The sequence below is a fragment of the Gopherus flavomarginatus genome, chromosome 2, assembly GCF_025201925.1.
Source record: "Gopherus flavomarginatus isolate rGopFla2 chromosome 2, rGopFla2.mat.asm, whole genome shotgun sequence".
Lineage (NCBI taxonomy): Eukaryota > Metazoa > Chordata > Testudines > Testudinidae > Gopherus > Gopherus flavomarginatus.
Genome location: NC_066618.1, coordinates 155,586,317 through 155,609,993, shown reverse-complemented (window position 1 = coordinate 155,609,993; position 23,677 = coordinate 155,586,317). Strand labels below are relative to the sequence as shown.

The 23,677-nt window shown below is 46.4% G+C and overlaps 1 protein-coding gene across 1 annotated transcript in view; it reads left to right on the top strand.

Moving 5' to 3' along the window:
* Nucleotides 1-1,079: 1,079 nt before the first annotated feature.
* Nucleotides 1,080-23,677, top strand: part of LOC127044672 (1,5-anhydro-D-fructose reductase-like) — a 68,675-nt gene continuing 46,077 nt past the window's right edge. The window contains 3 exon segments of the mRNA XM_050939748.1: nucleotides 1,080-1,255; nucleotides 1,994-2,106; nucleotides 3,510-3,631. Coding sequence (XP_050795705.1) covers nucleotides 1,080-1,255; nucleotides 1,994-2,106; nucleotides 3,510-3,631 — 411 coding nt within the window.

Here is a 23,677-nt window from a genome sequence, read left to right as displayed (position 1 = left end):
AATGCTGGCCCCAAAGCCAAGGGGGATAAACTCACCAGGGATCAGCTGAGACTGGAAATGAGAAGACTGTTCCCACCCACCGGAGGAGGGAGGGTCTGGAAAACCCCAAACTAGCTGCAAGCTGGAACAGTTTCTGAAGGTGATTTTCTGTCACAGCTTTCCACATAAGAGGGAGCCCAGCCTGCAGCCGGCCCTTAAGTAAACTTCCGGGCCCTGCTTTACCCACTGATCAGCTGCAGCTGGTGAAACTCCCTGTTCACCTGGAGATCAGCCTGGTTCCTCCTCCTACCAAGGCATCCACAGCTGATGATGATTGTGGTATCAGCCCTTACAATGAGCTGCCCTGGGTCTCTGCTGACAGCTCAAGGTTCTCATAGATCTCAAAGCCTGGGGTCATGTCATCTGGCCCCCTGCCTGACCCAGGCCCTGAATTAATCCCTGCTGGAACCAGAGCAGATCTCTTAGGAAAACATCCCATCTTGATTTAAACCTAGCCAGAGCTGGAGAATGCACCCCAGCTCATGGAGAGGAGCTGAAACCAGGATGCCTGCGCTCTATCCCTAGCACTGGGAGGGGATTGGGGTCTAGTCGGGGGCTAGAAGCCAGGACTCCCATGGCATGGGGCCGGGGAGAGAAGAGGGGACTTGGCACAGCCCAGGCTGTTCTCTCCTCTTAGGGTCCTGGGATTTGCCAGTCAAAAGGACCTATGTCCCAGCCACCTACTCAGCAATAACCCAGATCACTGCCCCTCTCTACCTCCCCCCATGCCTCCAGCCTGGGCACTGACCCACAAGGCCCTCTCCTGCTTGCCTGAGGCACCCCCTCCTTTAACACTTTCCCACCCTGCTCCTGTTCTTGTTTAGGATGCACATTGCCCGGGCCACCTTCAAGGTCTGGGCCTTCAGTGCATGCTGCTTTGGAGAGGCCAAGTGACCAATGAACGGGTGATAATAGCACTGATTGAGGCACTTGCTTTAGGATGGTTCTGAGTGCGGCCTGGCTCCACGGGGGAGGTGGGGAAGGGGGTGTTTAGGGACCAGCCTGGCTCTGGAGGGATGAGGGACGGGGGTGGGTCTGTCATGGGTTCTACCCAGAAAGCAGGTGCTGATGAAGCCAGTGTGGTATCTGGCTGCCCACGCCCCCCTGCTCAGCATGCGTCTCTACAGAGCCTGGTGCTCTGTGACATTGTCATGGTGCAGCCGGAAGGAGACACCACAGGAGAGGCTGTCCTGGCCCTAGTGAAGGAACTGAGCGGGTACTGGGCCCCGCCAGGATGTCCAGGTTGTACCCCTGGTTCTCAAAGGGGGATGGGTCTCGTGCAGTGGGTCTCAAACTTTTGTCCCGGTGACCCCTTCACTTAGCAAGCCTCCGAGTTTAACCCCCTTATAAGTTAAAAACACTTTTTTATATATTTAACACCATTATATATGCTGGAGGCAAAGCGGGGTTTGGGGTGGGGGCTGGCAGCTCACAACCCCCCCATACAATAACCCTGTGATCCCCTGAGGGGTCCCAACCCCCAGTTTGAGAACCCCTGGGCTAGTGATCTAGAGAGCAGGGGAGCAAGGTGCTATCCCTGGCTTGGGTAGGGAAAGGCAGGGGCTGAATGAGGTGACGTTCACAGCTCTTTCCCTAGGCAGGTACAACCTGTGCCGTCACTATGCCCAGTTGGGGAGCCAGAGACTTGGGTACAGGACCTACAAGGAGCAGATCATCTTTGTATATAAGTAAATTTACTCCCAAGCACCTCTCAGTGTCAGGGTGCCGTGTCCCATTCCCATTGAGCGAGCCAGGCTCCCTGCTTGGGGTCCGGATTGGAGCTGGTGTCCACTACAGAGGAAAGGCCCCATGTCCCCTTTCCCACCCCCACCCCTCCCACACACACACACTCCCAAGCCAACCAGTCTGCCTCCCTGCCCTGGGGCTGGATCAGAGCTAACACCCATGCAGACCGTCATGCTCTGGGCTGGCTGTGACCCCGCTCTCCTGGAAGGTCAGACATGGTGTCGGTCACCAAGTGGTGCCAGTTCGGGTATGAGGAGGCCGGAAAAGCTGAGGATTTTGCCAAGAGGCCCTTTGCTGCCAGATTCCAGACATCCAGCACAAGTGGGACCCCTTCCTCAGTGCCCCCTGGTGCCTCTGCTGCTCTCCCACCCCACCCCACCCCACCTGGCAATGCCCAAGTGCCTTCTCCCTTCCTCAGACCCCCACACCTAACTACTTCTCCTCCTAGTATCCCCAAACCCCCAGTGCCCCCTCCACTACTATAACCCCCTCAGTTTCTTTCTCCTCAACTGTGCCAAGCCCTTCATCCTCCCTAATCCCCCATGGCCCCTTTCCCCTCCACCCTTTGTGACCCCTCCCATGCCCTCTTCACTACGATCTCTCTGACACACACCACCCCCCATGTTCTCCCAGGCCCAGGCCCCACAGGGATGGAATGGGACCCAGGCATCAGGGAGGACGCCCCAATGGCAGAACCACAGTGCTGCTAGGCCAGGGGTGGGAGCTGTGGGGTGCAGCAAGGGAAACAGACCCAGCCACTCAGGTGTCCAAGGCAGCTCTCCTGGGAGAGGGACAACAGTGCTGCCAGCCCCGTGGGGAGTGAATGTGATCCAGAATCTAGGACAGCTACGAAGGGGCTCTGTAGCTCCAGGGGAAGAAGGAATGGGACCCAGACATCTGGGATGATTCCTTTAGGGGCTCTGCAGCTCCCAGACCTTGGGAGTGGGGGTGGTAGGGAATGAGACCAAGCATCCAGGCTCTCGTCTCTCTCTGTGTCCCCCCAGAACATGATGGTGCTGAGAGACTTGAATCAGGGTGAGGGTCTGAAGCCCATCCAGAATGTGCTGAGACCCTGGTTTCCTCTGGCTGATTGGTGACGGTGCTGACACCACGATCACAATCCTGAGCCACTGCAGCTATGACAGGTAGCCGGGGGCCAGCACGGGGGCAGGGGCACTGTCCCAAGGGAGGGCCGGAGGACTGGGGGAATGAGCATAGGGCTGGGAAGAGTGGAGGTCTCAGCCTGGGATGTGGAGAGAACTGGCTCCCAGCCCTGGGTGGGAGAGGGCAGAGAAGTGGATCAGAGCACGCTGATGTGGGGGGAGGGGAACTGACTCCAAGCCAGAGGAGGGGCTCCCCAGAGTGGGTGGGGGTCCCAGCATGAGGGGTGGAAGAAGTGGGGCACAGAGAGCCCCAGGCAGAGAGGAGTGGGTGGGGAACAATAGAGGAGTGCAGTGGTCTCAGGCCCTCACACTTAATAGGTTAACCCATCTAGGCAGGTATTGCAGGAACTTCGGGGGTTTCTACTCCCAAAGCAGATGGCAGGAGCCCATCTCCAGCCCAGCAGCTCCCTCACCCCCAGCCAGTTTGCTCCCTGGGGATACAAAGACAGACACAGAAGACTAGGAGGCAGGAGAGGCTTCTCAGATTAATCTACATTGACCTTGTAATCATGATATCCACTCAGCCCACACCTAATCTTCTTTCTCTTGCTCTCTTTCTAGCAACTCTAAAGACAAAAGGGACAAGACCACAGAAGCACCAAAGAAATGGCAGGAAAAGAGAAGGGAAGAAAAAGCCCAGGAGAAAGGATGGAGACACACTGCATGCATGCCCCCGCTCCCCTGTAACGAGGGCTTGGGTCTTAAACACTTGTTTCAGTGAGTTTAAGCCCCCTAGAAGTGCCAAGTAGAAGGACCTCCCTGTAAATAGTGATCAAGGTCCTTCGCCTCCAAACAAAATGATTTGGGTATCCATTACATATCTGTAGCTCAAGGACCATGCTTAAATATGGGCTCAGGTCTCTTTCTGTTTCAAACCTTTGGAACCTAATCTTTTAAATGCCCTGTGTGATTGACCTCTCCCTGCAACAAGGGTTCAGTCCCCACCCCTGAGATGGAGTGGCCTCCCACTGAGCTGGAGATAGGGTGATCAGATATCCCAATTTTATAGGGACAGTCCTGATTTTCTTATATAGCCTCCTATTACCCTCCACCCTCTGTCCCGATCTTTCACATTTGCTGTTTGGTCACCCTAGCTGGAGGGGGAGGGAGCTGTCCGGGGTTCTCTGCTCGGTGTCCCCGTCAGGCTCCCTTCTTATGACCCTTTGACCTCACTCCTGTCCCTGTTCTTTTATTGGTTGTCCCCCGGAATCAGTGGGTTCTGTGGTCCTGTGGGTCCTCCCTTTAGGCTGAGGGGGATCCTTTAGCAGTGGGCGGGCATCGCCCGCCCACTTCCCAGACACCCAATAGATGGAGGGGGAGGGACCACTCTCTGATCCCTGATGGGCGGAGCCAAGCTGGACTCACCCCTCTTGCAAGAAGCTAAGGGGGTAGGGCAGGAAGTATAAAAGGCAGAGCCACTAGTATAGCTCAGTTTGAGCCAGGGAGGGGATTGCATGTTTCTAGAGTCTGTAGCTGCATTGTGTCCTTCTTGAGGATGAGACTAACTTAGGAGAAAAACTGCTGGGATTGGTGCTTGCTGTGTACCTTAAGAAGATAGAGGATGACCCTGAGCTTCAGGTACCTTATGGTGGGAGAGTAGGAAGTAGCCCAGGGACAATGGAGTATAGTTCAGGTCTGTGGCTGCTGATCAGTGTGTTTTGATTGGCTCCCTGCTGAACCAGTGATGGAACACTGTCTGGGCTGGGGTCCTGGGCTGGGACCTTGTGGAGTAGGGTGGGCCTAGGTCCCCCTATGCCCTGCTGCTATTCCCCACCCTGGGGTTGTAGTCCTTAAGCTCAGAAGCCTGAATTTGTCTGATGGAGTCAGGATGCTAAATACCAGACTACTTAAGGGCCTGGGCACCTTGAGACTGTTGGATTGCACTGTCCCACCTAAGGACCTGACCCCTCATTCCTGGTAAGGGGTGGTGTCCCAGGGGTGTAGTGAGGTGGAGTCCCTTTCCACTGATCTGGAAGGGGAGGGACACTGCCAACCCACAATCACCCTAATGTAGCTTCTTGGTCTTAGGTCTCAGGTAACTTTTGGGTGAAATGACCCCTGGCTACTGAGAGAATGTAGGTCTCCCCTTTTTCCTCACTCTTGGCCCTAGTCCTTTTTGTCATACCCCTTGTCTAATGATAACCTTTTAAGTGTGGGAAAGGTGACCCAAACCCTTATTTCATCATGGGTCACTTCGACATGCCAAGCAAAAAGATTGCCCTGTAAACCCAGTGTAAGGTCTTAATGCTCTTAATCCCAAAATAGTACAGCCTTTTTGTGGCTTGGGGCCATTGCTGCCTTTCTGCTGGCCAAGAAATGCATGGGTACAGGGACACAACTATTCATCTCTATTTTTGAGACATAGCTTCAGCTATAATATTGGTTTGTCAGTTTATAAGTCAATGATTTTATTAAAAAGAACAGGAATACTTGTGGCACCTTAGACTAACAAATTTATTTCAGCATGAGCTTTCTTGAGCTACAGCTCCATTCTTCGGATGCATAGAATGGAACACATAGATAGGAATTGAGCTAGCTCAATTGATTAGACTCTTCCTGTTGGAATGCATACTTCCACTTCATGTTCTCTGTATGTGTAAATATCTCCTGTCTATGTGTTCCATTCTGTGCATCCGAAGAATGGAGCTGTAGCTCACGAAAGCTCATGCTGAAATAAATTTGTTACTCTAAAGTGCCACAAGTACTCCTGTTCTTTTTGCGGATACAGACTACCACGGCTGCTACCCTGAAACCAATGATTTTATTTATATCTATCTAGCTTGGGGACCATTTTGGGATGGACCAGTGTGGGGCCTGGCTGGAGGAGGAAAAGTTGAATGAGTCTGGTAGGGGGTTGGGGTATGACAATGCTGTGGCATCAGATGTAACCATGCATGACACATCCAGGGAGACTGTGCATGGTACTTCAGATGCCCCAGGTATTAAAATCTGGAATGGATCACCAGAGCAGGAGGAGGTATGGGTGGGGAGGTGGAGGTATGATGATCTGAGGGTTCAACCCAGACTAGTAAGGGGTTGTGTAACCCTAGCCCTGCACCTCTGGGGGCCTTAAAAGCTGTGCTCGCAACCTGGAGGCTAATGGCCAGCAAACAAGCATGCAGGTCACCAGAGGTGCTGACGGGTGCTTACCTCTACCCCTTCCTAGCCCTGCCTCTTCCCCTGAGTATGCTGTGTTCCCCTCTCTTCTTCCCTGCCCTCCAGAGCTTGTTACTCATGGCAAGTGCTGGGAGGAAAGTGGGGATGTGCCTCACTCAGGGGTGAGGGGAGCTTGGCTGCCAGTGGGTGCAGAGCACCCACTAACTTTCCCAGTGACCTGCAGAGGCACTGACTCCCCCTAGCTTCCATGGCCAATTTATTACTTACTCACACACCCACCTGAATTTCTTCCAAACCAGCTGCCAATGTGACAATCGGCCAAGGTTCCCAGAATTGTGAATTAGTATGTTACCACTCTCCCTCTCAGCAAGTGAGTTGTGCCACTGCTAAGCTGTGACAGCTCCCTTATGTACTTGTTTGTCCTCTTAGGAAACTCTTCATGACTCTGCGAGTCCAAACCTTGCCTTGCCACTAACCAACAGAAACCCCTACCCCTCAGTTCCCCAGAAATTTTGATTTTTCCTTGCAGTGGCCTGCCTTCTCTTTGAACATGCACCGAAATTAAGCTTGCTGCTCCTTTAAAGAGATGGTAGCAATAGTTTATTATTTGTGGTTAACAATAACTCTAAATGTAATCACAGCACTGAATTGCTTTATAGTAAATAAGTGCATTAAAGACTAGGTCAAAAGTTTAAGTGACTCCAAATATGAGGAGTAAAGCTAGAAAGGGTGACAAACAAAAGTAAAAATGTGCTTCTAGGACAAACTTAAGCGATTTATAATCTTCCCCGAAGCAGGTTTCTCAACTGCAGTCACTTCCCAGAGACCTCAACCTCCTTGGTTGAAGGACCCTATGTTCTGACACCTTTTTTTTAGACAAAGGTCCTTGAGTCCCCTAAATATGGATAACTCCAATGTCTTTTTGCACCTGTGATGGGGTTTACTCCCCACACAGGACCTCAGAGAATTGACTTAGGCCAGGCAGGCCCAATTAAGCAGCAAATAAGGAAGAGATTTAGGCTAAGAAATCCACTAATTGGAAGCAAGTCCCCACCTGTGGGGGAACAGGTGGGGCTCACAAATCTAAGACTGGCAACAGAAAGATGGCAACAGAAAGATGGCTGTAAGTCAATAGTATAAAGCATATCTATTATTATCCGTCATTCCTAATGGTGCTAATACATTGATATTTAGAAATGTCTATCTCTGGCTTTTATGTAAGACCTCACTTGATGCACTTTTATTGTACACAAGGCTATACTTGTGGGCTGTCAAACTTTTCTGAATTGTAGAGAAGCAATGAAAAAGAGGGAGGGGAGAAGAATAATGCACCATATTTATGGTAATAAAGTCCTCTATTGCTTTGCCACAATTTTGAGTGGCCACCAAGGGCTCCCACTCAAAATTGTCCAGACAGCAATATTGTGGATTCAACAATGTTGGAAGTTAACACTCTTAATAGTGTGTACAATTAACTGACTATTGCTTATCATTTGAGGCTCAGACCTCTTTATAGTTAATAGGATGTAGGAGCAGGATTTTATAATTGTACTATAAGAACTGATGTGAACTTTGATTTCCACTCTACCAGCAACCCTTTTTGAATAACAAAAAAATGATTGTCTGAGACTAGGATCCTGTTTACCATATGCCAATTGTAGGACCTGTTATAAAATTGAGTTAGTAAGAGACAGGACTTTGTACTGTGTCTATGACACATAGATTAGAGAAATGTCCAGGACCTGAAACCCCAATGTGAATTGTTTCAGTTATAAGATTTAGCAAAGTTCAAGTTACAATGTATTCTGCTGAATATAAAATACTGCTCTCTGTAGACCTTTGAAGGTTTCTGTGACAGACTGTTTATGTGAATGAGGAATGCATGCCTCAGGAAAAGAGGAGGTGTGAAGGCCATTGTTATAGGCAGATGGTCAAAGAAGGTGGCATGAAGAGACTTGGAAACACCAGAAGACAGACAAAACATCCACTGTATCCAATGCTCAACACAGCAGCACTGATGACCTCAGAGGTGAGGCAGGCACCTCAAAAGGTGAGATAACAAATATCCAATGACAATGTGAAGCCTGACCATCAAATGATAACAGCAGAAAACCCCAAGTTTAACACCACTTAAGGACTAACGATTACAGGGAGACATTGCAAAATGCATGGACTCAAATGGGAATTTACAACTATAAAGAGGGTGTTTTGCCATGCAACTCTGGGTTCAGTCCCACAAAGCCTCGGAGCACTGGACTGTGACCAACAGAGCCCAGTTCCTCACTTGTGCTCAATCTAACTGGCCATTAGATTGACTCCAACTACAGACTAGTAACTATAAAGACCATCCGCAGGACTTGTGTGCATGAGGGGGCAGTATCCAAAAAGCATATGCTAATAGTTGTAATTTCATAAATGTGGCATATTTGCCCTTGTCCCTTAGAAGATCCCATGTGCTTTGTACAGCATAACAAAGAGGCGTACCCCTTTCAGGAATCTGACTTGTCTTGCGTACTCAAGTTTCACCTCACTGAAACCACTTGCTTACAAAATCAGCGCTGGATTCATTCTGGTCCTTGACTGGAATCTGCTCCAGCTCAGTGACCTTTCCTGGTACAGGTGACTGTTTCTGCCATTCCAGGAGAAGACGTAAAGGACTGTACTCCAACCACACACTGATCTGCACCTGGATGTGGTCAGTGGCTCAGGTGATTGCTCTGACCAGGATGCATTGTCACCTGTGACTAACAGGGCAGAAAGCTGTTCTGATATGGTCCATGCAACATGCTACTACTGGTGAAAATGGGAACATGGGGCGTTACCGTTACTCAGGGTTCTTTCAACCCAAAGCTCTTGGTAACTCTCACTTTGGGCAAAGAGGTGTCAGGAAACAAATCAGGGGAGACATGGCTGTCCAGCCGATAGATGGCTGGCACAGAGGACAACATGAGTGCTTTCACTTAAAGCTAAACTTTACTTAGTCTCAAGCAGTTACAGAGACAGACACACATCCGCAACAAGATTAGTAAAACACCCCAACCCTCAATTACCAAAACTGAGTGTGGCTTTCAAGTGACACAGCAGCAGGCTTCTGGTGGCCAAATCTTCCATCTGCCGGTGGGGAACACAACATGCATCCAGAGGGAGAGACCAGTCCCAAACAGGCTGTCCCCTGCTAGTCTCAAGCTTTTCCCCTTTTTATACGTGTCCCCTAAAGAAACCTTGTTAAGTAAGCAGTTTTGATGATCAAGCAAGAGGCTCCTTCTGATTGATTTAACCAGATGTGGGTTTTCCCAGAGTTCACAGCCTTGAGACCCCAATAGACATTTCTGGGGCACATACATGCATTTTAAAAGAGCAGGATCAGCAACTTCAACGCAATTCTTATCAGGAAAGACAGGGGCTCAAGCTGCCCTTTTTGCCTTGGTCAAACTGAGTTTGCTACCTGGCCACTTAACAATAAGCCATAGTGGTTTCGGGTACCTTACTAGTTTGCCAAAGTCTCCCCAGCTTTTTACTGAGTAACTGTATTTGTAAAAGCTGTCTTCGTGAGTGATTTAGCTCACTGCTGTTGGCTGTAAAAGCTGGGAACTCCATTTAAGGTGAATCAATTTTCACCTTATTTTATACAATTTCAGACAACTATTGTCACTGATAGCATCTGGACTCTTCTTCTAGGCAAATAAGAGACAAGATGGAACTGGTAAATAGGCCCATGTTACCATGCTCTGAGGCACCAAGAAGTCCTTCCATGATAGTTGTGACCTCACTTGGTCCTCTAGTCCTGTTCTTTAGTTTCAGGTCCAGTGTCTTCTCCAATACATCAATCCTTTGAGTTTTGGGTAACTTGTATATTATAAACAATATTTGTTTCTCAAACTAGGGAAATCCAATCTAGATGGAGCTACTAAAGGTCGGTGCACAATGGCTTGGAAAATCATTCCCAGAGTAGTTATCAGTGCTTCAGTCATGCTGGAAGGGCATAACAAGTGGGGTCCCATAAGGACTGGTTCTGTTAAATATCTTCAATGATTTAGGTAATGGCAGAGAGTACACTTATAAAGTTTGTGGCTGATACTAAGCTTGGAGGGGCAGGGGGGGTTGCAAGTACTTCGGAGGATAGGATTAAAATTCAGAATGGCCTGAAGTAAATAGGATGAGATTCAATAAGGACAAATGCACAGTACTCAACTTTGGTAGGAACAATCAGTTGCCCACATACAAAATGGGAAATGACTGCCTAGAAAGGAATACTATGGAAAGATCTGGGAGTCATAGTGGCTCACAAGCTAAATGAGTCAACAGTGTAACACTGTGGCAAAAAAAGCCATCATCCTGGGATGTATTAGCAGGAGTGTTGTAAGCAAGACACAAGAAGGATTTCTTCCACTGTACTCCAGTTGAGGCCTCATCAGCACAGAGTATTGTGTCCCATTCTGGGTGCCAAATTTCAGGAACAATATGGACAAAGTGGAGAAAATCCAGAAAAGAGAAACGATTAAGGTCTAGAAAACATGACCTATGAGGGAAAAATTGAGTTTGTATCATCTGGAAAAAATGGATGAAGAGGGGACATAAGTTGCTGGAAGGAGGGGAAATTTGTTCTTAACCTCTGAGGATAGGACACAAGGTAGATAAAAATCAATGTAAAAAATCATTAAAATTGGCTTTTTATAAAAAGGTTTTCCTCAAAAAAGCAATCTAAAAGTTTTAATTAAGATAAATTATAGCTCAAAGATCTCATCATGGAATAGAGAACTTTTTTAATTCTATAGTTATGAGAATATATTCATGTAATGTTTAAGAAACATTTTGTAAATGAGTTCCAATAGTTCATGAATTAGGGACCCAATTTTATGGGGTTCAACAGGCTTCTGTATAGATTTAAGTTAAGCTTTCCATCTACCCAACGGACTCACTGCTCTGTCTTAGAAGATACCCTCAGAGATGCTTAGTTTTGCAGTTCTCAAACACTGGCTTTGTCACCAGAGTTAACAGGTTAACAGCAAAAACTGTTTTTAAATATAGAGAGGTGAGAAAACAGACCAACTCTACTGTCTCACTGCCAATTCGTGTATACCACATCAATCCCTTACTTCTCTAAAAGTGAAGTTTCAAAAAGTTCAGTGACTAGAAGATTGTTGGGGTGGGGGGCCAGAATAGATCTGGACAAAGATAAATGTGAGAAGCGAGAGACATGCTTTTTTGTTTAAAATATTATGTTTTGCTTTTGAAGAGAACTAAAACCACCACATTAAGTATTCTGGATTTAACTAAAACAATAAACATCTGTCTGATCTCCTCCTAAAGCAGCATGGCAAGGATCCTCCAAATATTGATTGATCCATTGAATTGGAGTTCATCTCCGAATGACTTCATAAATAGCTGCTTCAATTACCTTTGGTAAATGAAATAACCAAATTTTTTCTGCTATGGCAGTAAAACTAATTTGAAAAGTTTTCAAAACCACTCTTTTAAAAAAGTATAGTAGGTTACATTTGTAGAAGATCACATCTCCAAGTTGTGAAGGATAAGGTTCTAACAGCCAACAAGAATGCACTTTTATGTAGAAAACCATGATTAAAGTGAGTCTTCCTGACTGGTGATTTACATCAAATTCACTCGGATAGGACAAGAAGCAATGAGCTTAAATTGCAGCAAGGGAGGTTTAGGTTGGACATTAGGAGCAACTTCCTAACTGTCAGGATAGTTAGGCATGGGAATAAATTGCCAAGTTGTGGAATCTCCATCATTGGGGATTTTTAAAAGCAGGTTGGACAAACACCTGTCAGGGATGCTCTAGATAATACTCACTCCTGCCCTGAGTGCAAGGGACTGGACTAGATGACCTCTTGAGGTCCCTTCCAGTTCTGATTCCATGATTCTGCACGTGCATGCTTCACTTACCCAAATTCTGCATTTTTCCTGTTGGTTTTCCAGTTTGTCATGTCATTTTATGCCCCCTTGCCTTGGGGCTTTCCAGAGAAAGGACTTTGTTAGTTTGTCTTTACCTCAGAACTTGTAGCACACTGTTACACTCAGTCATAACATAAATTTGAGCCATCAGCTACTTTGTTTTAAAAATAAAACACATTGGCTCATGTTTCTTCTACACTGATTCACTGTCTAATTACAAATCTTTAAAATATAGCTGACAAAGTTTTTTTAATTTTACCATTTAGCAATCTTTCATTTGTATGTCTGTACATGTCATCCTTATCTACTAGGGCAGAGGAGTTTGGAGATCACATTAACTCTCCTTAACTTTCATTCAAAGTCCAGTTTCTTTGTGAATCATTACCAAGAAATGTCATTATAAATTTTCCCAGTATACCAAACCCCCGCCCCCACTCCATGCCCTGACTCCACCCTCTTGTACCCCTTCCCACTCCCACCCCTCACACCAAATGGGAGCTGCCCAGGTAAGTGCTCCACACCTAAACCTCCTGCCAAAACCCTGAGCCCCCTTCCTCATTCTAGCTCCTAGCCAAACCCTGCACCCCAACCCCCATCCTGCTCCTTCACCCCCAGCCCTGTACTCAGTGCACCCCCACCCTCAGCTCAGTGCAGAGAGAAATGAAGAGAATGGGATAGAACCAGGGAGAAGGTAGGTACCGACTATATGTGGGTAGGGCCATGACCCCAGACCAGCAGTGAGCTAAGTTGAGCTGGCAGCCAGGACCCCGGCTGGTAGGAGCCAGCGAACGAAACCCCACACTGGTAGCGGGCTGAGCAGCTCAGCCCGCTACCAGTCTGGGGTCCCTGCCACCAGCCCCGTTCATCCCACTGCCGGTCTGGGGTTCTGGTGCCAGACCCTTACTAGCCGGGGTTCCAGCTGCAGGCCCCACTCAGCCTGCTGCCAGCCTAGGTGAACGGAACCCCAGGCCCGCAGCGGGCTGAGCAGGCCGGTGGCATAAGATCAGCATTTTAATTTTAAATGAAGCTTCTTAAACATTTTGAAAACTTTGTTTCCTTTACATACAACAATAGTTTAGTTATAATATACTTAGGTCTTCTAAAAAAAATGTTAACTTATTACTGGCACGCAAAACCTTAAATAATAAATGAAGACTCAGCATAGCACTTCTGAAAGGTTGCCGACCCCGGGCCTGTAACTCTCTGCCTATGTCATGATTTACAAAAAAGAAAACACAACAAAAAACCACTACACTGAGGCTCAGAGCCCTGGTCAGCTGAGACAAGCTTGTGGAGCTCAGACTCGTGGGAGGGGGGGCTGTAAAATTGCAGTGCAGATGCTCTGGCTGGAGCCTGGGGTCTGAGCCCAAACTCCAGTGCAAGCCTGAATGTCTACACGGCAATGTCAACATGTGCCAGCAATGCCCCTTTGCTATGTACATCGGCCAAACTGGACAGTCTCTACAGAAAAGGATAGATGGACACAAGTCAGACATTAGGAATGGCAATATACAAAAACCTGTAGGAGAACACTTCAACTTCCCTGGCCACACTTTAGCAGATTTAAAGGTAGCCATCTTACAGCAAAAAAAGCTTCAGGACCAGACTTCAAAGAGAAACTGAGCTTCAGTTCATTTGCAAATTTGACACCATCAGCTCAGGATTAGAGATTGTGAATGGCTTGCCAACTACAAAAGCAGTTTCTCCTCCCTTTGTTTTCACACCTCAACTGCTAGAACAGGGCCTCATCCTCCCTGATTGAACTAATCTCGTTATCTCCAGACTGATTCTTGCCTGCATAGTTATACCTGCCCCTGGAAATTTCCATTACATGCATCTAATGAAGCGGGTATTCACTGACAAAAGCTTATGCTCCAATACATCTGTTAGTCTTAAAGGTGCCACAGGACTCTGTCGCTTTTTACAGATCCAGACTAACATGGCTACCCCTCTGATACTTAAGAATTGGCTCTAAGTATGTATTTTGGGTAAGATCTAAGTTAAAATTTGACCTGGGTCTGGGGCTTGGTCCTTTGGGATCAGGAGAACCTTTCTTTTATACAATGAGATGATAGAATTTTCAGTAATTCTCATCTGATCTGTGTCTGGATGGAGGCCTGAGGCTGGGTACTTTAAGGGAACTGCATTGTTTGGACTTCTGAGTAACCTGTATAGTAATATAGAAGTTTTGTGCTGGTTTGGTAAATCTAAACATATGGGCTGGTAGGAGGGGTGTGGGCTCCCACATACCAAATCTGCCAGGTCCATTAAAAAAGTGCATGTAAAATTGAATAATTCACCAAAACATTTTAAAAAATTAGATCACCTAATTGATTTCTAGTCAGTGCTCCTAGTACAACACCCAAAATTTAAATAAAAATAAAAAAATCAAATATTTTGGCCATTAGAACCCTCCCCCCCCACACAGCTTCAGCGTGTACATAAACTAAAGCCAAAAAAAGTTGTCACTGTTGATAACATTTGCTAAAAAAAAAAAAAAAAAAGGAATAAACTACCTTGACAGGACACCTGCTTTTCCAAGCTAATAATAGCTGTGTGTATGTTAAGGCCACCACTCTTGCAAAATACACATTTTAATCTCATCACTGCTGCAGGCAATTGTATCTACTGGCCTGAAAATAAAATTCTACAATTAGCCCTTAAGTTCAAACACTTTTTAACTGGACTACCTTAGTACCTAGTTGGTTTCAAAATTTGCTTTCGCTGCTACCAAAGGTTCAAAGACTCTCCAAATTACAAGAGCAAATCCATTTGCTTCAAAATATATAGTGAATTTTTAAAAATGCCTTTCATATAGCTTATAAAGTGTCCACTTAATATATTAAGTAATATATTGTGCTTAACTAAAACTGTACTGCAACCCCATCATATTACTGTAAAAATGTTACTGCTTTTATTATTTAGTTTAAAAATTTTTTGTTGTAAAAAAAAATAGTAATACCTTTCATGTCCATGCTAATCATGCATTGTCATTGTATCCAATTACACCCCCTAAAATTAAAGTATTTAATCTAAAATCCAAGGCTTAATGCAAATAAAGGTTTAAAAATGTTAGTTGTGCTAAAAGCACAAAAGGGGGATGTGTGGAAGTAGAGCAAGAACTGACAGGGATTTGAAGGGGATTTTAATGTAAACAGTCTCTTCTTTAAGCAAGAGTCAAAGGTTACCTGTAACCCTAACAACATAAGATTTGTAGAAGCGAGGACCGTGCAAAGCAAGGGGGAAGAACTGTGTGAGAAGTTGTTGCGACCTTGTGTTAAATGTAAACTATAGTCTAAATAAAAATAAAATAGCAAAATGACCTATATATAAACAAAACACAGCTGTTGCTCATTATATGTAACAACAAAAGGTACAAATGCTTGCTGAATTGTTTACCAAAAAAAACGCCTGTTTAGCTCTCTCCCTCCACACAATTGCTAAAAATAATAAAGTATCTAATTTGCTGGACCCAACCTAAATAAAAAATCTGTTTCTCCAACAAGTTGCAACTATCATTTCTTCTTTCAATAAGAATAACTGTAACAAGAATTTAACCAAGAGTTACTATATCAGCCTGTTGGGAGTTTATGCACCCTCGCTTTCAAGAATGAGCAACAGGCTGCAATTTACTGGCTTACTCAAGGATACCTGAGAGCCTTTGCTTAATCTAGTCCATAATGTACACACCCTGTCTTACTGCTAGTATCCCTTTCATTCATGTGAGCTCAATAAATTGATTTAGTAGCACTTGGTACTTACCCTGACCCCTTTAACTCTATAATAACACTCCCTATTATGACCAAGTTAGTTTTAAGGAGATTTGGAAGTAATTGAGTTTGACAGCATTACAGGTGATCACCCAGTAGACTTTCTTTGACAAGCTGTTTGTGGGGAAAGATGTCCTATGCAATGTTACAATTAGGCAAAGGTTATAACAGCAATATTTCTTCAGTGCCAGTATTTGTAAGAGTTGTACTCTGACGGCACTAAGGGAAACTCCATGGGAAGGCTTTCCATTGACTTCCATGGGCTTGGGACCAGGCTCTAAGTATATATTAGACATTTATCAGTCATAAGTTACTGTCCATCTCTCACTTCAATATCCTTCAGGATATTCCAGTGTTTTGTTTTGTTTGCAGAATTCCAACTGTACACTGATAGCTGATACTAGACGCTCTTGTAACATCTAGAGGCCCCAATCTAGATCAGAGCTCCATTGTGGTAGGTGCCGTACAAATACGCGTTTATACCGATTTTTAGCAGCAGTAAACTGATTTTAACGCTGCACCCATCCACACAACAAGGCCCTTTATATTAATATAAAGGGCTCTTCAAACCGGTTTCTGTACTCCTCCCCGACGAGAGGAGTAGCGCTGAAATCGGTATTACTATATCAGATTAGGGTTAGTGTGGCCGCAAATTGATGGTGTTGGCCTCCGGGCAGTATCCCACAGTACACCACTGTGACAGCTCTGGAAAGCAATCTGAACTCAGATGCACTGGCCAGGTAGACAGGAAAAGCCCTGTGAACTTTTGAATTGCATTTCCTGTTTGGCCAGCGTGGAGAGCTCACCATCACAGGTGACCACACAAAGCTCATCAGCACAGGTAACAATGCAGTCTCCTGAGAATCGAAAAAGAGCTCCAGCATGGACTGCACAGGAGGTACTGGATCTGATCGCTATATGGGGAGAGGATTCTGTGCTAACAGAACTGCGTTCCAAAAGACGAAACGAAAAAACCTTTGAGAGAGGCCACACTAGGGACTCAGTGCAGTGCAGAGTGAAAGTTAAGGAGCTCAGCCAAGCCTACCAGAAAACCAAAGAAGCAAAGGAAAGGTCCAGGGCAGGGCCGAAAACATGCCACTTCTACGCTGAGCTGCATGCAATTCTAGGGGGGTCTGCCACCATTACCCCACCCCTGTCCGTGGATTCCGAGGTAGGGGTGGTAATCTCAGCCATGCCAGAGGATTCTGCAGATAGGGAAGATGAAGAGGAGGATGAGCTTGCAGAGACCACACAGGGCTCTGTTCTCCCCAACAGCCAGGAGCTTTTTCTCACCCAGACAGAATTATCCTCCCAGCCCTCCCAAGCCAGTAGCCCAGACAATGAAGCCATGGAAGCGACCTCTGGTGAGTGTACCTTTGTAAATATAAAACGTGGTTTCAAAGCAAGCGTTTAATGATTGATTTTGCCCTGAGGACTTAGGATGCATTCACAGCCAGTACACTATTGGAAAAGTTGTTAACATGTCTGGGGATGGAGCAGAAATCCTCCAGGAACATCTCCATGAAGCGCTCCTGGAGATACTCCAAAAGCCTTTGCAGAAGGTTTCTGGGCAGTGCAGCCTTATTCCATCCTCCAAGGTAGGACACTTGACCACGCCATGCATGTAGCAAGTAATCTGGTATCGCTGCATGACAAAGCCTAGTTGCGTATGGTCCCAGTGATTGCTGGCATTCAAGCAACATCCATTCTTTATCTCGCTGTGTTATTCTCAGGAGAGTGATACCGTTCATGATAACCTGGCTGAAAGTCAGGAACTTAATTAAGGGGACAGAGATGGCCATTCCTACTGGCCTGTTTGCCTGTTGCTCAAAAGAAATCCTTCCTTGCAGGTAGCCAAGCGGGGGGAGGATGGGGGGGGGTAATGGCGCTGAGCTTTTTTGCATTTGGCTAGCAGGGATCTTCCATGATACCAGCCACGTGGTGGGGCTAGGGGTAAAGCGATCATCCCAGAGAACTGGATGGAGGGGGAGTTTGGTTTCTGCTGCTGCACATTAACAGGAAAGACACAGCACTCAACGAGCTTTGCTTGGTATTTGGGAAAAGAGGGCGCTGGAATATGAAGGCTGCAGAAGCTGAAAGACAATGGCTTACCATGGCTGCATGCAAGTTGAATTCTGCTGCCCAGATCTGCATCTGTGAGATCTCTAACACCAGAGCCGCAGGCACTCAATATTAAGATGCAAAATGCAACCTTGTAGTGAAATCACCTGTGCTATGTAAGGTGAATAGTGTTGTTGTTGTTGTTGTTCACTGTGAAAGAATATAACCATTGTTCTGTAAAATGTACTTTTTAAATACTTATCTCCCTTTTTTTACCTCCCTCATGCAGCTGCAAATTTTTCAAGCCTCCCTACTCCATCCTGAAGGCATCTCAGATAAGGCGGAGGAAAAAAAGACACGAGATGAAGTGTTCTCGGAAATCATGGAAGTAACCCGCAATGAAAGAGCTCATCTGAATGAGGGGAAGGACGTGGTATCAAGTTACAGGAAAGATGCCAGTGAATGTGAAGCCAGGAGGGACTAACATGATGAGAGGTGGCTGAAGGAAGATCAGAGGAGGCGTGATGCAACGCTGGGGCTGCTGAGTGATCAAACTGACATCCTCCGATGTCTGGTGGAGCTTCACGAACAGCAGCAGGGTCACAGAGTGCCGCTGCAGCCCCTCTGTAACCACCCTCACCAGGTTCATATCTTCCTCACCCAGACATGCAAGAACACATGGGGGAAGGCTTCATGCACCTGCCCACTCCAGCCCCATGGACAGCCCAACCAAAAGGCTGTCATTCCATGGAAATGTTTTTAGAGGCCTTTTCCTATCCTCCTCCCAAACCCCACCCGGGATACCTTGTCAGTTCTCTCCCTCTTTTTATAAAGACTTAATAAAGAATACATGATTTTTAAACAATAATGACTTTATTTCCTTAAGCAAGCTGTAATCGAAGGGGGAAGGTGGGTTGCTTACAGGGAATGAGTCAATCGGGGGGGGGGGGGAGGAGTCATCACGGAGGAACAAACAGCAGTCACACCGTAGCCTGGCCTGTGATGAAACTCATTTTCAAAGCTTCTCTAATGTGCACCAATTCATGGTGTGTTCTTCTAATTGCCCTGGGTTCTGGCTGCATGTAATCAGCAGCCAGGAGATTTGACTCAGCCTCCCACCCTGCCATAAATGTCTCCCCCCTTACTCTCACAGAGATTGTGGAGCATTCGTTTGGCTGAGGTCTGAGCGAGTCAGTAATGTGCACCAGCACGCCTTTAAATGGCCAAATGCACATTCTACCACTTTCTGCACTTGCTCAGCCTATAGTTGAACAGCTCCTGACTACTGTCCAGGCTGCCTGTGTATGGCTTCAGAGCCATGGCATCAAGGGGTAGGCTGGGCCACCCAGGATAACTACAGGCATTTCAACATCCCCAACTGTTTTCTGGTCTGGGAAGTAATTCCCTTGCTGCAGTTGTTTAAATAGAGTAGTGTTCCTGAAGATGTGAGCATCACGAACCCTTCCTGGCCATCCCACGTGGATGTTGGTGAAACGTCCCTTGTGATCCACCAGTGCTTGCAGCACCATGGAAAAGTACCCCTTGCGGTCTATGTACTGGGTGCCCTGGTGCTCCGGTGCCAAGATAGGGATATGGGTTCTGTCTATTGCCCCCGCCCCCCCCGCCACAGTTAGAGAATCCCATGGCAGCAAAGCCATCCACTATGGCCTGCATGTTTACCAGAGTCACAACCTTTCATAGCAGCAGCTTAATGATTGCTTTGGCTACTTGCATCACAGCAGCCCTCACAGTGGGTTTTCCCACTCCAAATTGATTCCCGACTGACCGGTAGCTTTCTGGCATTGCAAGCTTCCAGAGGGCTATTGTCACTCACTTCTCAACTGTGAGGGCTGCTCTCATCTTGGTATTATGGCGTTTCAGGGCAGGGGAAAGCAAGTCACAGAGTTCCACAAAAGTGCCCTTATGCATGCAAAAGTTTTGCAGCACTGTGCATCGTCCCAAACCTGCAAAACTATGCAGTCCCACCAGTCTGTGCTTGTTTCCCGGGCCCAAAATTAGCATTCAATGGCTAGAACCTGTCCCATTACCAGCAGGATCTCCAAAGCACAGGGGCCTGCGGTGTAAGAATTCTGTGTCCATGTCCTCATCACTGTGGTCGCCACAAGGCCGTAGCCGCTGCCTTCTCGCCTGGAATTGCAGGTCCTGGTTCAGCATAGACTGCATGAGAATGCATGAGGTGTTTAAAACGTCCATGATTGCGGTCTTGATCTGAGCAGGGTCCATGCTTGCTGTGCTATGGCATTTGCACAGTTCAGCCAAGAAAAAAGGCGCAAAACGGTTGTCTGCTGCCTTCATGGAGGGAGGGGTGAGGCTGTACCCAGAATCACCCGCAACAATGTTTTTTGCCCTGTCAGGCACCAGGATCTCAACCCAGAATTCCAAGGGGTGGCGGAGACTGCGGGAGCTATGGGATAGCTACCCCCAGTGCAACGCTCCAGAAATCGATTCTAGCCTCGGTACATGGACACACACCGCCGAATTATTGTGCTTAGTGTGGCCGCGTGCAGTTGACTTTATATAATCTGTTTTACAAAACCGGTTTATGTAAAATCAGAATAATCCCGTACTATAGACGTACCCATAGTGAGAAGCAGTCCCAGCCTCTGAGTTTAGAATCTAGATGTCTCTTGAACCATTGCTGGTATAACACTGATGTACTTAAACAATATGAGCAGGCTCCTTGTGAAGTTAACGCTAATACCCAATAATGACTTTGTGTTTACTGCATCTACTATTTTTCACTATCTACAAACACATTAAAATCTTGCACATTAATTAAGTATGTGAATTTTTTATAGCTATATAAAAATTATATGTATTACAGCAGTGCTTAAAGAACTTACTGAGATCAGGGCCCCATGTGCTAGGTTCTGATTCCTCACATAGTAAGAGGCATCCTGGCTCTGAAGAGATTACAGTCTTAGACTGTAATCTGTTGGTCGTGCACAGCTGCATCTTTTGTCAACTAAATACCTTTGAAAAATCTGGCCCTTTGGGGCTAAAATCATGATGTCCTTCAATGTGGTCCATTTGAGAGGCATGTGCTTTGGTTTTATTTTTAGCTCAAACACCACAGGGCTATTATGTAGGATGGATTTCATGCCAGCATGGGAAAGAGAGAGCGAGTAGAAAGTTGAGCTCGGCTGGTGGCAGGAATCTGTATAGTGGCTGCCTGCAGCCGTCAGCAGTGTTCTTATCCCCCGGTGGCTTGACAGAAAACTGACCTAAATCAAATTGATCCATCAACAAATCAGACCAAATTGAAGTGACTGGGCCTAATTCCCCGATGGCTGCCCATCCGCCAAACTCAGCAGATGAAGTAAAAATATATTCAACTGTTATTGCCATGGGGGTAGGAAATTTTACTCAAGGAACTAGCCTCCCAGCCTGGACCTATTTGGGGCAATAAGGGATAACCCACCAACTAGAAAAATTACACTGCTACCACAAGTTAGGCACATAGCTAGTGGTCACCAGCAGCCTAGATGTAGGTACTGGAAGTGGGGCAGTTTCCTCTATCATGTAATGTTTAAATATTGTTGAGCATACAAACTGACAAAATCATCACCAGTCCCCGGAACCACTCTAATTCAAATGTATAGAAATCATCTTAATCTGCATACCTCCTGAAATGCAACATGGTAACCCTTTTCCACTTTGATTTATTAATGTTATGAAGAATCAGATATTTGCAAGGAAGAGCTCCATTTGAACTTCCTCTCTGCCCTGAAGAAAAAGTAAATTCAAGATCCATAATATCAGATGTAACAACCTTGATCTTGGTTGTCTCTAGGGACTGAACCTGAGATCTCCAGAGCTAAAGGTAGGGCCTTAATAGCTTGAGCTAGCAGATTAAGCCTGCTACCTGGAAGCTGTAGAAGATTCATATCCACTATATATCAGGCATAAAGAAGAGATAGGTAACACATACTGAACAGTGGGTTACCTTTGTACATATACTATAATATACATTGTACAGTAGCTGCTGGAATCAGTAAATACTGACTTCTGTCATATAACTGACTCAGATCATGTGACTATGCCTAGGAAATACAGTCTAGTTTCTTACCAACACTTTTCTATACCACTGTGTTATTATCTTTAGATCAGTGGTTTTCAAACTTTTTTTTCTGGTGACCCAGTTGAAGAAAATTGGTGATGCCCATGACTCAGTGGAGCTGGGGATGAGTGGTTTGGGGTGTGGAAGGGCCCAGGGCTGGGGCAGAGGTTTGGGTGGGAGGGCTGTGGCCGGGAATGAGGGTGTGGAAGGGAGCTCTGGGCTGTGACAGGGGGTTGGGGTGTGGGAGGGAGTCAGAGCTCTGGGCTGGAGGTGCAGGCTCTGGAGTGGGGCTGGGGATGAAGGTTTGGGGTGCAGGATGGGGTTCAGGGTTTGGGAGGGCTCAGGCTGGGGCAGAGGGTTGGGGTGAGGGAGGGGCTTTGGGGGTGCAGGCTCTGGGGTGGGGCCAGGGAGGAGGGATTTGGGGTGCAGGAAGGGGCTCACAACTGGGGCAGGGGGTTGGGGTGTAGGCTTACCTCCAGCAGCTCCCAGTCAGCAGCACAGCTGGGGTGCAGAGGCAGGCTTCCCATCTGTCCTGACACCGTGGACCGCGCTGTGCCCTGGAAGTGGCCAGCAGCAGGTTCAGCTCTTAGGTGAAGCCACACAAGCAGCTCTGCGCAGCTCTCACTCACAGGCACTGCCACCCCAGCTCTCATTGGCCAGTTCCTGGCCAACAGGAGTGCAGAGCTAGTGCTCAGGGCAGAAGCAGCACATGAAGCCCTGTGACCCTCTACCTATGAGCCAGACCTCCTGCTGGCCGCTTCCAGGGCATAGCGCAGTGTCGGAACAGGTAGGAAATAGCCTTCCTTAGCCAGGCAGCATTGCCGACCGGACTTTTAACTATTCCATGACCCACAGGTTGAAAACCACTGCTCTATATCATGCTTAAAAATTACACTACCTTCAACCCCAAGGTTTAGTTGGAATGGAGCTACATTCTGAGCTGAATATTTTACACAGCTCTGGCTCAGACATTCATCCAAAACACATCCACATTTTTTGAGACTGCAAAATCTGGGTTCTCATGACTTTCTAGAAGTTTGGGCTCTGATCCCAGCTGGGGTTCAGAAGGTGGAAAAAGTTAAATCAGAACTACAGCTGGTTGCAGTTTTACAAACATTGGATTTTTGCTTTGGTTGAAGTTTGGAGGGAGGGGGAAATAACATCAGCTTTGAAAAGTGTTTGCCCCTGTTTTTCCAACCAGCAATAGAGCTGGTTAGCATTTTTTTATTTAAAAATTTTGATGAAAATATTCATCAAATTCAAATTTCACATATCCCCCACAAAACACTGAAACAACAAATTCAGGTACCAAAAATGTTACCTTTTTTCCTAATAAGCTACAGTAAGATCACTAAAGAACTTCAGAACCCTAAATAAATTTCCATTTAAAGCTGGTCTTAGAATTGTACATATGTTCAGGAGGGCAGGGTGGGGGTGGGAATTCCCATCCTCATCAGACCACCTAAAAAGAGACCACAGCCTGTCAAGCATTTATGTATATGTAACTTACACCTAGGGGAATACGCCTATTTACCAATTCTGTGCTACAGAATTTCTTGGACAAAGTATTTGCACACACCATGAATTCACATCCTTGGGAGAGACTACAGGTGGATTTTCTGTAGCAACTCTCTCAGTACTAAAAGCAGAACATTTTAATAGAATACACTTTTTTCCTTCTAAGAATCCAGTACCAGTCTTCACCAGAAAAAGAGTCTCACACACAATTAGCAGCTTCAAGTTTCTTCCTACTCAATAAACACTCCAACAATAAACCTCGACAG